At 39.6% G+C, this 15,069-nt stretch overlaps 1 protein-coding gene across 2 annotated transcripts in view; it reads right to left on the bottom strand.

Moving 5' to 3' along the window:
• CDK8 (cyclin dependent kinase 8) overlaps window positions 1–15,069 on the bottom strand; it is a 59,323-nt gene that overhangs the window by 39,460 nt on the left and 4,794 nt on the right. For both annotated transcript variants that reach the window (XM_084842922.1, XM_084842923.1), the window contains exons 2-3: window positions 3,741–3,816; window positions 1,274–1,384 (exon numbers count right to left, since the gene is read on the bottom strand). In XM_084842922.1, the coding sequence (XP_084699048.1) occupies window positions 1,274–1,384; window positions 3,741–3,816 (187 nt within the window). The remainder of the gene's footprint in view (window positions 1–1,273; window positions 1,385–3,740; window positions 3,817–15,069) is intronic.

The following is a 15,069-nucleotide window of genomic DNA, read 5'->3' as shown; positions in this document are numbered from 1 at the left end:
CTGGAACCTGGAAATTATATTTTTCACGTCCCACTATTGTAAAAACAGAGATAGAAATAACTATATGAAGAACCACTCTGTAGCTTCTTGTAACAGCCTTCATTTTCCTCAAGGCCTTTGCAAGGAAGGACACACAGCAAACATACAAAGACCAAGAGATGTTCTTCCCACATTAGTACCCTTCTGTTTTGCTGAAATTGTTCAGTACCATGCAAATGTGGACAGAGATGTCTATATGAGGTTTCTGAAAGTAGCGATCAGCAACTGGGACAAATCAAGCTTCTTGAGAAGTGATGTCAGGACTCCTAGTTGCCAATCTAACAGCGAGAGGGGTGTGGAGAGCATGGCAACTTCAGCAATGGGACTTACTAGCAGGCTGCTTTCGGGGAACAGAAGGTGGGGAGATGCCCCCTCTTCCCAAAGTGATCCTCTGGCCAAAGTAATTGCTGACTGGGTCTTAATGGTAGCGCTATGCTATTTTTGCTGACTTGAATGCCTGGTGCCAAACTTGTTGTCTTGTAGGCAACAGGAAAAAGCTTGTTTATTTACTCAGGCATTTAAAAACATTTCTACAACTTTAAATATTTTACTCTGACTAGTACTTGTGCTTTTATCTGTTTGATGGGTTTGTATTATTTGTTGTTTTCCTTGTTTTTAATTTTTGTAAATTGCCTTGAGATAATTGGGTTGGATCTAGACTGGTCATACAGCAAGTGGAAGGGGTCCTTCCATTCATCAAAGGCAATGAGAGCCAGTGAAGGTTCTCCAATGGAAGAGGGAGGAATGCTATTTTTGCTGGTTCCCCTTCCCCCTGTGCCACTTTTCATACTACTCCCAAGGGTCCCCCAACCCTCCCTGCACCATTCTTCCAGCACGAGCAGAACGCTGCTGACAGTGACTCTGGACCCAACCCATTCATAAAGTGTGGTATATAACTGTTTTAAAGAAATAATTCATTCAAGGGTGAGATATTTTTAGTATTAATATTCTGTGCCATTTATCTGATACTAAATACACACATTTACACTGGAACAAAGGGCATCTTTTCACAAAGCAACTGCTATGTTCGAAGCACACATGTGAAGCTGCCCTAAATCAAATGTGTGGATTTCAAAGAATAAAAAGGAAAGGAACAGTATGTACTATGGAGAGTAGTTTTACAATCACCCGAGTCATATTCTTTCATTGCAGTGTGCCTCAGAGATGAGCAGTTTGTTGCAGTACTAGTGTGACTGTTTCTAACCATTACCTACTAACAAACAGACTTCCTTACCCAGAGGTCATGTTCCGCATAGTCAAAGAGAAGCCACACTTTTCTGTCAGCATGAGACAGAAACACCTTTTGCAGAGAAATTACATTTGGATGCTTGAGCTCTCGCAGCAGCTGCAAAACAAACACCATCTATTAGAAAGGTGTCTACACTAGCCAGAGATTAGAGCTGACAATTCCTTCTATAATTTTAAGACCTATCAATAAACTGGTTTTCAGAACTCATCTCTGAAGCTTTTAATCCACAAGAAAAAGCAGTATGGGCTTCATTTTAATTAAGGAATTCCTTACAGATTTAAATCAGACTACAATTAGGTCAGATGCATCTCCCTTAGAATGCAGATGGCGCTATTTAAGTTTAAATGCTTACATGAGCATGAGTTCCACAATAATAATAAAAAAACCTTCATGCAGAACATATACAGTGCTTCCCATATAGTTAAACCAAACACACATTGTCTCTCACTGGACTACTGTGTCTTTTAACACCCTGGACTACTATGTCTTATAATTTTTATTATTTATTTATTACATTTCAATACTGCTCAATAGTTGACACTCCCTGGGTGGTTCACTATATACATACACACACACACACACATATATGTGTGTGCGCGCTGCTACAGTAAGAGCATATCACCAAGAATCTGACCAGTTGCCTGGCATTTCATTCTTCAGTAATTTGGTAGGATACAGGCTGCTCAAATGAAATTTAGTTAATTTAGCACTTGGTATCATTTACATAAAACGTAAGACCTAACCAACATCTTTTCTACACAAGCCAGTCATAGGGTTTTCAGTGACTCCTTTGCTTACCTCAACATTTATTTCCACATCAGAAACATTAACTTGTTCTTAATACAAAGCTTAACAATGGGGGAAGAGTTACTTTAAGCCTGAGTAAGATCACCACAGGAGGCTTTATGGTTGAATGGCCATGGGTAACACACACTTAAGAAGTCTCTCAAAAATGTTAATCTTGTAAAGAGTGCATTTTGGTCCACTTTACTGAAAATTGTATATATATGTAAAGCTGGTCTTAGGAAAAATGACCTCTTGGAGTTTTAATGAAGCATGCACACAGTTAATCTAATTCCAATATTACTTCTTTACATGCATTCAGTGAAAGCAGCATTAAGACTGTAAAGCTCTTTGAATGTTGCTAAGTGTAATACAAATGGGAAATAGTTATTTAATACTAACCGATTCTAAACAGACTTTGGTGCTTAAGCAAAGGGCAAAACTACATATCCATTATGTACATTGGCTTTGGACAAAGACCAAAGACCAAGCAGAATTTGGTCCATTTCTGATGCTTCCTGACTTCCTGCAAAGTGAACCCTTTGTAGCCACCAGAACCAAAGTCAGACCAAAAAGAGGCTTCATTACCAACTCATGTGTCAGAGTCATACATTCATGTCTCCTGCAAATAGCATCTTTTGATTTTGTTTCTCTAAAAGGCTGATTATGAGCAGGAGAAGGGAGTGGGGTTGAGTGACTCACAATCCACCTTCTAATCCTAGGGCACGTTTTACCAGGCCTCCATCACTGTGCTTTGTAGGAGGGCATGGATGGGGCCGTGCAATGGACGTTCTTCCAACACTACCAGGCTTCGCTATGAAAAAAGCATTAAACAAGTTTTCAATCATCATAATTCCCTAGCTCATGCACCCATCCTACTGAGAATTTGCAGGTTTCTTGTCTAAGGATAAGATTCCCCACCACATTCCCCTATGAAAAGCTCCCCAGCTGCTATTTGCTCCCACAGCAAAAACATATAGGCACAAAAGCTGTTTCTATTAATTGGGGGGGGGGGTAGTATGGCAAACAGCAGTTTTGGGGAGTGGGGGGGGCAAATTTTAATGGGAAAATGGCATGAGGGGGAAGAGTTAACCCTCTCCAACCACATTCCTGATCCACTTCACATTCCCCCAGAATTCATTCATCTCCATCATAACATGTAGTTTGACCTCAAGAATAAATGTTATTACATGAGGACAGTTTCCTTGTATTCAGATGCCTGTATGTTGCAAAGGTACACATTATACATTAGGAGAAGCTTTTTGTTTACATTTATCTATGCTGTGTCCAACTTAATCAGCTGGTTAAGAAATTCACCATGAAACCTCTCAGCATAGATGTCAAATCTCTGAAGTCACCTGTTTCGATCCTGAATCTTGTTTTATGTCTACGTTTATTTGGGGATTCTCTTCATTTTAGGATCCAAAACCTGATTAATAAGGCTTGCTGCTCCCCTTGAGACAGACACAGCATTGTTGTGATCTATTTCAACCAAAGATGCATTCATGCTGGCCAACAACATTTCTGTATTTAAGTACAAACCTGTTTCTTGAAGGAAATAGTAAACACATTCATGTATGGAAGCTATCGTATGTAGTAATAATTTAAGTTACATTGACTAAAGAAATAATTTTAATATAAGGATTAGTTTCGTATTCAGATTACTTACTGCTATTTCTCTGCATGCAGACATAGAAATTCCAGTACCTTCTATTTGCTTTAAAGCATAATCTTTATCATCTTTCCTGTGAAAGAAAAAATATAAAAAAATGCTTTGTACATTCAGAAGAAACCTTATGAGAACTGTTTAGAATCATGCAGAGTTAAATGTTTGGAAGGAAGATGGATACCAAACACGTATAGGAAAAAATATTCTGTTTAAAAAAAGAAAAGAAAAAAGCTACTGCTGAACAGATATCCAAGATCTATTCTGCAGGATGGATTAAAGTGAGACTTTTGTACAGCATATACAAAGATTAACCTTTTACTTCCTGCATATATATATATATATATATATATATATACATATATATATATGTAAGTTGATCACAGCTGTATCTTTGAGTAAATATAGGTCTCATGCAATAAATAAAATGTTTTTAGAAGTGCAGCCACCAATACAGAAATACAATACCTTGACAAGCCACAGAGCAGTGTTCACCATGTTCACTTAAAGTGCAAACAAAATTTTGATTATGTACAAGAACACTGGTAGAGACACCCCCACCCCCAATTTGCTTTATACCAATTACAAGGGAAGAAACTAAGTTGTCAGAGACCAAAAGCACACACACACATATTTGTATTTCATGTTTGTCTATATGAAATAAGCTAGATCTTTGTAACTGAAACATATTGGGAAAGACCACATTATCAGAATGGCTAAAAATCCAGTTTTGATTTTGAAATTGAACACATAAGCCTCTAACTCAGTCACTTAGCTCACCTTCCCACCTGAGAAGAAAACTGATTTTTCCAGAAGATCCTTGATACTAAACCATTCATAATTTTATAACAAATAAAAGCAAATTTTATGACAAATAAAAGCAAAAGTATACACTAAGAAGGTAGAAATCAGATTAATTCTCAATTTGGTTTCCAAAAATCTCATCTAAAATATGTGAAATTGAAATACTACAGATCATTTACTTAAAGAACTGGCTTAATAGACAGTCTGATAGTGTTTAAGAAACTGTGGCACGCTAAAGGAAATTTGTCTTTCCACTTGTGTCACATGGCATAAGAGAAGCACAATGGTTTAACGTGCTTGATGGAGAAGCATGCCTATAGCTCTTCCACTTGTCTTGCATACAAACACTTTCATTTCAGCACCAAGGGCAGGGAATCTACCCTTAGGTAAAATACCTGTTCATATTCAGGGTTTACTAAAAACAAATCTACCCCAAACCCATACCCTCCTATATGTTGCTTTGTACGTGCATGTGTGAGAGACCCACAAATTTACCCACCTCACAGAATTTGTGCATTTCATTGTCTTAGCGCATGTCTGCTATTTATGGTTTCTATCATTTGAAGGACTTTTTAAATTTTATAGCACTTCAATCTTCCAATTATCAGTTTTTGACTTGTTCTTCATAAATCCGTATTGTTAAACTTGTTTGGTGGCCACGTACATCTATAGTACGTTTTGTGAAGAACACAGAAAAGATGTTAAAGAAACAACTGGATATGAATTAACTCTGGATCTTCTGGCTAGGGCACACAGGACTGTGAAATGATTGGCAATGTACTGCTCACAGCACATATATTGGTTGCTAACTACTAGAAACAGCAACATTTTCCATCAACAGAGTAGCAGCTAAGAAAGATCTGGCAGACGGTACTTTATGCATAAACTGACCTACTATAAACAAATATGTAATGGCTTAAAATCTGGAAAGGACTCTTGAAAATGTTGGCAACCATTTTTTAGATTTTGGAACCAAACTGAGCTATATGAAAATGTTAGATAAAAAGTTCTGAACATTGTATAATATTCTGCAAAATGCCTATTTTCTTTTGTATAGAAACTTGACTAGATGTTACAGGTCTTTCAATTTCTCTCTAATATAATACATGCCATGCTTAATTTTCTTAAGTATAAAAGCTGTAATAAAGAAATCTGTAGCACTGCATCTTGATTAGCAAATAAAATTGTATCACACCTTTTAATTACAATAAAATCTGAATCACAGCTAAAACAAATCATTTTCCCCCTTATTCTGCCAGATGCTGGCTTCTGTAGGATCCTGACTACAATCAAGATCCTTTGGATTTGGAGACATATTCTGGTGAGCACTGTACCTTGACCATTATTTTCTGTTATTTTACAGGACACCTCAGGCCTAAATTGGCCAGGAGCCACACAAACCCTTCCAGGTCAAGTGAATCCCATACTTAAACATTCTGGTTGTAGTTTCAAGTTGGACTGTTTCAAACAAATGATAGTTAACACTATGTCAATTTGCATGACACAACAAGCAGTGGTTGACAAACATGGAAGAGAAAGGTTCCAAACTCCTTGCAGCTGCACTGGAGGAAAACAGGGAATGGGATGAATGCATGTTCATATAATATTGTTTCATATCATGACAAACTATAGTTTAGTGTGATATTCAAAAGTTATAATTGTGATCTCCCTACAGAATCAGGCCTATTTTAAGCTTTATGAGAAGTGAACAAGGAATTACCTATGCTGTATTGTACATGCCCAGTGACTTGTTCAAATCAAGCTGCTTCACCTGTTACCATGCCACTGCAGAAAAAGGTCCCTGGTGTGCAGACGGCATGTACAGCTGCTTGAGGGCCCAGTTTAATCAAGACTAGTAGTCAAAACTGTATCAATTTGCCTGGTAGAAATAGCATCTGTTGCAATGAACTGTTGATGCTTTTTCGTGAACCACCCAGAGTTTCAGCTACTGGGCAGTATAGAAATGTAATAAATAATAAATTCTGTCTTGTATGGTTCAAAGCACAGCAGGGCACATGCATGAGTTTTGTGACCCTTTCAGGTTTTATTAGAAAAGAAGTTTCTTTCATTTTTTCACTTCTTGGGCCTCTCAGGTAACCTTTAAATTGGGACCTCAGAGAAGTTGAATCTCTTGAAGGTCATTCAAGAGATTCAGCTTTTTTTAAACATTAAGATATTGTTCACAGGGTTCACAAAGCAAAGGTTGGATAAGAGAATTAACCCTGGTAAATGGGATAATTTGGTCTAAATGGGGTCTAGTGAGTGGTCTGGGAACAGATGCTGCTGCATTGATGGGGTTGGTCCATATCCATTTGACCCACATCCACTCAGCTCCCTCAATGCAGTATCAGGAGACTGGAATCTCTATAATACAAACATTTTTAATTGTTTGTTGAACTGCCTCAAAGTAAAGAAATTAGTTCCACAAAGTGTAGTTGTATCTGCACTTATGTTTTATGGCATATGCTAGCACTTCACCCCAATATGAACAATGGCTTGGATCCAAAGAACCTGTGAGCAGAATTCCACTCACATGATACTCTTGCTTGTAGAATGGGGGTGGAGGGGTGAAGGAGGCAATTTTTGCCAATTCCCCCTGCATCCCCTACATCTGATTGAGGGTTGTGGGGCCCTCCAGAACAGTGTGGGAGGTGTCACAGGGGGTTGCAGGAGGAATTGGTGAAAATCATCTCCCCCCCCCCCCCCGTTATGCCAGTAAGAGCTTCTCCTGGATCAAAGGGCCTTCCATTCATGGAAGCCTACATATGGACCAAGCCGTGGTCTTTACATAGCATATTCCAGTAGGTTTCCAAAGGAATGATCAAGCCAAAGTAATACACATTCACGCATGGATTCCAATGTGCTATTTGATGAAGGATTTACAGGGATTTTACTGGAAGCTAGGAGATGCTTGTTTCATATTACAGCAGCGAATATAATTCTGAATGCAGAACCTGAGTGAGGAATAATGGGCAGCAATTTATGAACATCTTGTTTGGCACATTTTATTTTGAACTTGAGGGGCTTGTAGTACTTGGGAATGTTCTCCAAGGAACAGTACAGCACTATGAAGACAGATGATGGGCAATGGGAGTATACGGTTAACTGCCTGGTTGTTATGTGGAAGGGGCATTGTACAAAGGGCTTTATTCTTTGAACACTATAGCATTTTGCGGGCACTGTGAGATCCATCAGCTGAGCATAATGAGCAAAGCAGAGGATTTCCCACTGTTGGCTAAGTAACAGCTTGCATTCATGAACATCTAGCAAAACATAGTACCTGGTTACACAAACATAGTTCATTGGGTTCATGAGATCATCTGCAAACCTAAAGACTACAGATTTGCTTTTTGCCCCTTTAAGCCATGATTCTTAATATTCTAAATGAAGTGCCAGATTCCATATGGAAAGAAATGTAGAAGAGTACCAACCCTGAATCTGGAGAGCTACATGGACAGAATACTTCATGCCACAGTATTTAAGTTTTTAATTCTGTATGAGCAATTTTAAGAGCCATCTTGATAGAAGACACCCTTTACTGATCCCTGGGACCAAAGGAAGCTACAAGTGAATTAAATTCCAGCAAGAAAGCACAATCTCAGAAGATAAAGGCCAGGTTCACACGTCATGCTAAGCCACCTTTCAAATAAGGCATGGTGGGTTGGTTGTTCGCACAACAACCCACTGTATGCCCAACAGATGATCGGGCTTGACATGGCATGTTCGCCCCCTCCTTCACCCTCAGTCCAGATGGCTCCGGCACGTATCCCAGGGGACCTTGTGGCAATATCTGTCTTGCCCTTCTGATAGCTACCCCTTTCTGTTCCCCTTTTTCTTTTTAAATTTTTTTCCCCCAGTGTCTCAAAATGTACAACTGGGGTTGTACTTTAATTATTTTTGTTGGTCTTTCACAAGTGTGCACTTATGGCTATCCAATGCCTGGAATCTTGCCTGGTCAATTTCCTTGTATGTTTCAGCCATCAGACGGAGTGGCAATGAAACTGACAAATAAAGGTTGCATATAGGCTAATATGTGGACCAGTGGAGGGAAAAGAGTAAGTGAAAGGAAGTAAATGGAGGTGAAATTTGTGCAAATTTAAGGGATGGGAAGTAAATGGAGGGGAAACCACAGCAACCGCAGCAGTAACTGCTCTGAAAAGGAACCACAAAAATGAGGGGAGTTAATATCTCCCCTTTCTGGAGTAGCTGGGGAGTCAGGAAAGTGTTGAAAAGGTAGAGGACACTGAGAAGTGTCAGTTCAACACTTAAAAGTGGGAGAATCACACTGCCAAGGGGGAGATACTGTTCCACCACCCTTTTGGTGCACTTACTCTTTTGCCTCCCCCCACCCCATATTTTTGGTGCCTCTGAATTGGGCTGCTGGGTCCCCCCTTTCTCTTACTATTATATCTCTCCCAGTCCTTCACAACTGTGTGCAAATTAGCCTATACGCAACCTCATTTTGTCAATTTCTTTGTATGTTACCTATTCCACTTGGGCTCCCTTTCACAGCTGAAACATACAAGGAAATTGGCAAGGCAAGACTCCACATATCTGACAATCATAAGTGTGCACTTGCGAAAGACCAACAACAATAAAAAAATACAATCCTAATTGTTCATTTTTGAGACACCTTTAAAAAAAAAAAAAAAGTCAGGGAACGAGTGGCAGTCCTTCCAAAGTGCTGTTTCAGCTTTGGTGGAAGGGCAATCACTGGCGAGATTATGAAGAGCGAGCGGCACAGGCTTTTTTGGTCACTCTTGCAAAATGGCTTTGTAGCTGATCCCTGCAATCCACAATAAAATTGGTCTCCTGGCTTCAGACCACAAAACAACCCACTGTGGACATGAACAACCCTACAATGAGCCATGCATTCTCGGCATGGCTTGTTAGCAAAAAATAAGCCACCGCACTGAAAACACTCCGGGTTCGGATGACACAACAACCCATCATGGCTGGCTGCCCATGATGGGTTGTCATCATGTTGTGCAAACCTAGTCAAAGATTCTATCGCTCCCCATCCACTATGATCTTTGGGGGAACATGATCCCTGACTTTTAATTTAAGGTAGCAACAAGAGACCTAGAGGATCTCAATGATCAAAATACACCCAAATGTGAAACCTTGTTTACTTCACCTGGCCTTACTCGAAGGCAGATGGTGTTCAAAGTCTCCCTGCTCTTAGGCTGACAAGAACTCTGTAAACTGGGCTTGAGAGAGATAGCGACTCGACCAAAGTCACCCAATAAACTTTGTGACTGAGTGGGGATTTGAACCCAGTTCTACGGTGTCAGGGTCAAGACACTAGCCATTGCACCACACTGGCTCTTACCTTCACCATGATATTACCGAAGTAACTGGAGAGCCAGTGTGGTGTGGAGAGCCAGTGTGGTGTAGTGGCTAGAGTGTTGGACTGGGAGCTGGGAGATCCGGGTTCTAGTCCCCACTCGGCCACAGAAGCTCACTGGGTGACTTTGGGCCAGTCACAGATCTCAGCCCAGCCTACCTCACAGGGTTGTTGCTGTGAGGATAAAATTGAGAGGAGGAGGATAATGTAAGCCACCTTGGGTTCCTTGCAAGAGGGAAAAAGGTGGGATATAAATGCAATAAATAAATAAATACATAAATAATAAAGTGATATATAATACTGAGTTGTTAGAAAGTGAATAAAGACTGATGTAAAGAGACATGGATTTTGCAATCTAATACCTCAAGATAACCACTCCTTATCTTATGAAGAGGCAATCATTAGAGGTAAGATTCTACATCATAATACTAATTATAGATGTTTTCTCAGGATGTGGTCACATCACTTATTATCTCTTTCACCTGCCTTCATATTTGCTTTCCAAAGTACAACTTCCTCCACACTGCCTTTTAGATGAAGCAAGCTCCTGTGGTTTTAAAACTGTCTATCAAGAAGGATGATCAGAAATAGGGCAGTTTTACAGTGCATGCATTTGACAGAATAGAAAAGCTGCAGAACTGCTACATTAAACATCTTTATTCCGAGCTTAGCAAAGGCAATACAAAGCCTCACTTTCTGATTTTAAATAGATCACTAATTCAGGGTGATCTATCTCTTAAATTTAACTTTTCAAAAGGTATGAAGCATGACAGCCATCATATATTTGCAACTGCTTGCTGTAATATATATCAAAATAGAGATAATAGCTCTTAAATTGAAATGTATGTCCATTCTTCCATCTCCACATTATTGTGTCAAAGATAGCCCAGGAAGGCCACAGACACTGTATCAGAGGAGGCCAAGGTGAAAAGCTGTAAGTACTAACCTTCTCTTAAAGGACAGCTTAGTTGATAATAAATAATCTGAATAAAAGCATGTTTAGTCCCACAATTAATCTCTAAATCAATGCCTACTACCAGATATACTGAGTGGAGGAGGCTTTTCTATGTAAACGAAAAACCTATTAGATCATTTTTAAATATGAATATTTACATTCTACCTACCAAGCACTTCATTTTTCTCCTTATGAAAATAAATTTGCCCAGTAACTATCAGGCCTTTCTTCAACCTATGAGTCATGAACATTTCATTTTTGTCTGATACTTTTTGTGAGGGTGGGGCTAGGCCAAGGCAGAGTGAAGCACAAAGGAGAAACACTGGAAATAAGAAAACAAGACAATCATCTGGTCCTCAGGTTTCTATATTCCGATACATAACCTCACAAACTGTCACAGCTGCTGGTCATAAGACCAACCCTATATGGAAAACTTTTAAACTGGTTGTATCCAATTAGTGTTGTTCTGCCAAAGGAAGGCATTTATCAGCAGAATGGAGAGTGCACAACTTCCCCCTCCTTACCCTCAAATCTGTTTGATGATTGGGGGACCCCCTGGAGCAGATTTAGGGGGATGCAGCGAATTGCCAAAAATTCCCACTCTTCCCATTCTGCTGACTGATGCTTTCCATAAGGCAAGCAACATTAGTTACCACCCATTCCCTCTATAGGGAAAAAGGAAAGCATGCTGAATGCACACAGTATGACCAAGGGATGCCAGACATAATTGTAAGAATAAAACAGCATAAATAAAACTCTATTTAGAGCACAATCCTATGTATGTTTAGACTGAAAAAAGTCCTACAACTACCAGCATTCCCCATGCTGGCTGGGGAATGCTGGGAGTCATAGGACTTTTTTCTGTCTAAATATGCATAGGATTGTACCCTTAGTTGTCAATTATTTACCACTGTTTAGCATTACATCTGAATGTGTTTGATAGATTCACTTTTTAAGAGAATATTTACAGACTTAATTTGCTTTTTAGACTTAATTTTAACCACTTTAAAATGTATGCTACTTTAAAAAGCTATATTTAAACAAATATCTGATCTAAATCAGAACATCCATTGTTTAATCTTTGTTTTAAAAGATGACCATTTACTTTTATTTATATATATGATAAAATGAAGGCACACAGTAAGAAGATACAAAAATCAGGGGTAAGAAATGCTGTCTGTAGAAAGGGGAAAGGATTAGGTTTCTTCACCTTAAAAACGGAACTGTAAATAAGTATATAAGACTACAAATAGTGCACAGAATGATAAAGACCATTTGTTTAGTGCTTTTCATGATACTTGGTAGAAAAGACAAAATTAACATGCAGTGAATTTAAAATGAACATAAGTGAATTTGCTGAAAACAACTGAACTTCAATATTCACTGCCAAAGAGGTGGTGACTGTCAACATCATAATAGGATTCAAGAGCACTAGAAGGCTTGGAGGGATGTTAAGATCTATTAAAGGCTATTAAAGCTCCCCATTGTGCCAGAGCTTGTTTCTGTTAGCGCCACAGCAGTGCGGGACACTGCCCAGTGAGTTGAACCTAACAATTTCGATTTTACTTTTGGAATATTAGGGTCTATAGAAATAATATACGTTATTATTAAATGCTTCAAAATATTAGAACACTTGAGGAACACGAGAGCTTTGTGCCTCATTATATTGCCCCTGCAGTAGGCTTCGAACTCTTAATTTAGAGGTACTAAGATAGTGATAAATCAGATCCAGGTTTACTTACAAGGAGATACTTTAAGTACAATTACCACACAGGTGTACCCAATGGTTGGATCAGACAGCTTCTCTGAACCCTGAGCCGTTGGGTAAAATGGGTTTTATACCATACATGTCAGCAGTGAGGCAGCATGACAACAGCAAGCGTTAATTAGCATTCATTCCCAGCATAGACTCTTTCCCAGCACAGACACCTGCAGCTCAGCATAAACATAGCCTCACTTTCCAGGCACATACTAAGCCCCGATAAAATACTAGCCTTCGTTAGCATGGAATGAGCTAAGGCTGCTCTCTATTGACCTTTGACTCATCCTGGTAAATCAAGAGGCCTGTTAGGGAAAACAGCAGCCTTTTGAACCAAAGTCAGCAGCCCCTCTAACACTATTAATAGCTTGGTTCAGGCCTGAGGTCTTATACTCATTTATCAAATGAGATCCTCTCAGATACAGACTTGATGAACTTTTGGTGTGAACAAAAACACTATTCTCAAGTCCTTTGCCAGTGGCAGCTACACAGATACCGCAGCAGATACTGATCTGGTATACTAATCTTGAAGGGCAATAGGGTTTGTAGATGAGACTGAGGGCCAAACTAGGCAAGACATAATTCATGGAGGATGCACCATTCATGTGTAAATGGCATTTCAAAAGTAAGTGTGCATTTTGAGGGGGATCAATATGGATGGGGATCTTGGTGTAAGGGGGTAGAAAGGCATTAATGCTTTGGGACTGCAGCAGGGGGCTATCTGGATTCGGACTGTCACACCTGCTATTTACTATTTAAAAGGCAGTCACTCAATTTAGCAATACCATGAATAGCATCTCTGTTTGGCCCTGATTTCTGTATCATTGGTTTACAGCTAAAACTCTGCAGTGACCTTATGCAAACTCTTACTTCAGATATAATATAAGTTATGTACATGGGTTTATGGTTCACAGCTACTTTCCATTTCATTCTACTGTTCAGTTCAGTTCAAAGACATTTATATATTTAAGCCAAGATCTTTACATGAGAATTGACTCAAATGTTTCTGAATATTTGACAGCATAAATAAGCCCTATTTGAATACAAGGACCTAGGATGAATTCCAGACACATGTAGTTAAAAGATCTCAGGTAGCAAGTCCGGGAAAGGCTTCTGTTCAAGGCCGTGGAGGGCATCATCAGTTCACAGCAATAGATAGTATATACTAGATAGATACTAGATAGACACGTGGGCTGAGACAGTATAAAACAGCTTCATATATTTAGGTTTAAGCTGTTCATCGTTGCAGTACAACAATCAGTTAAGAAGCAGAGGGTGGTGATAAATAGGTGTTTTCTCAATGAAGGAAGACAGGCAGTGGGGTTTCCCAAAGACCCGTATTTTTATTTATCTAATAAAAGAGACAAAGAGAGAAAAGAAAGTGGCAGAAAGAGAAAAAGAGGTGACCCACCCACTTTTGGCTCTGGCTCTCCCCACTGCTCAAGTCAACATCGGACCCTGGTCTATGTTTCTCTGTCAAGTGAGGCGTGGCGAGTAGTTATATAAAGAGAAGATGCTCCCCACTCATGGCACTTTGACTGTGGAAATTGTTTCCAAACAAAGGCTTATTTGGTTTCTTCACTGCTTGGTTTTAGGTAATAAACGTGAAGATATTGTTTTAGAAACGCTTGTTGACTGTCATGGTCTCAGGTATCATGCTGCCACTGGAGTCATCTTCAGCAGAGGAGCCAGAGCCTTTAGAACCAGTGGCCCCCTCAGAAGACCCTAGCACTACTCACGATGGTCCGGGACCCTCAGGGGTGATGCCTTTGCATACGCTTTCTGGAGAGGCAGAGAGCTCATCTTCTCAGGCAAAGGCAAATGCTAGGCCACCACCTATCCCCTGAGAATGCTGGTGCTTTAAGGTCCAAGATAGGATGGTGGGCAGGCAAAGGTGTGCTTGTTACTTAAGACTTGTGAGTTGGGAGCTCCTCATGAGGAGGATATCTGACAAGCCTCTAATGTGATGCAACTGAGCACTGGGTGGGCTCTAGCAGCTCTGGCTGTATCAGCTCTCATTTGTAACTTGAAGAGCAGCTGGAAACAGTGTCTGAACTTCAGTGCTGTTAGCTGTTTTGTCCCTGACCTTGCTGTGTGCTTGGACCTCCATGCTATTGACCTCTGGACTTCTGCCTGACTCTTTTGGACATTGTTTTTACTTGATTGATTGCCTGGCTTTTGACCTTAATTGCAACTCAGACTTTGCTCTGGAAAAACCCCTCTGTGTCTGGTAAAAATGTGCTGGACTATTTGCCTGCTAAATTGACTACTGTATTGTATACATCCCTGTATCTGCATAGCAAAGAGCCAGGACTCATTTTAAAGCGGGACAACTGACTGTTGATCCTGCTGCTTTAAATTTGGTTTTATACTGCAGTGATTTTCTACTGTTGCATTATATTTGTTATTTTATTTAAATTTATCTTATCTGTTTTATAGTTATTAAGCCATAAGTAGTCCTTTGGGA

This window comes from Heloderma suspectum, chromosome 3 (assembly GCF_057233095.1).
Source record: "Heloderma suspectum isolate Gila_16-S chromosome 3, 16-S_ref, whole genome shotgun sequence".
In the NCBI taxonomy this organism is placed as follows: domain Eukaryota; kingdom Metazoa; phylum Chordata; class Lepidosauria; order Squamata; family Helodermatidae; genus Heloderma; species Heloderma suspectum.
Note: the sequence above shows the minus strand (reverse complement) of the source record. Positions and strands in the feature narration are given on the sequence as shown.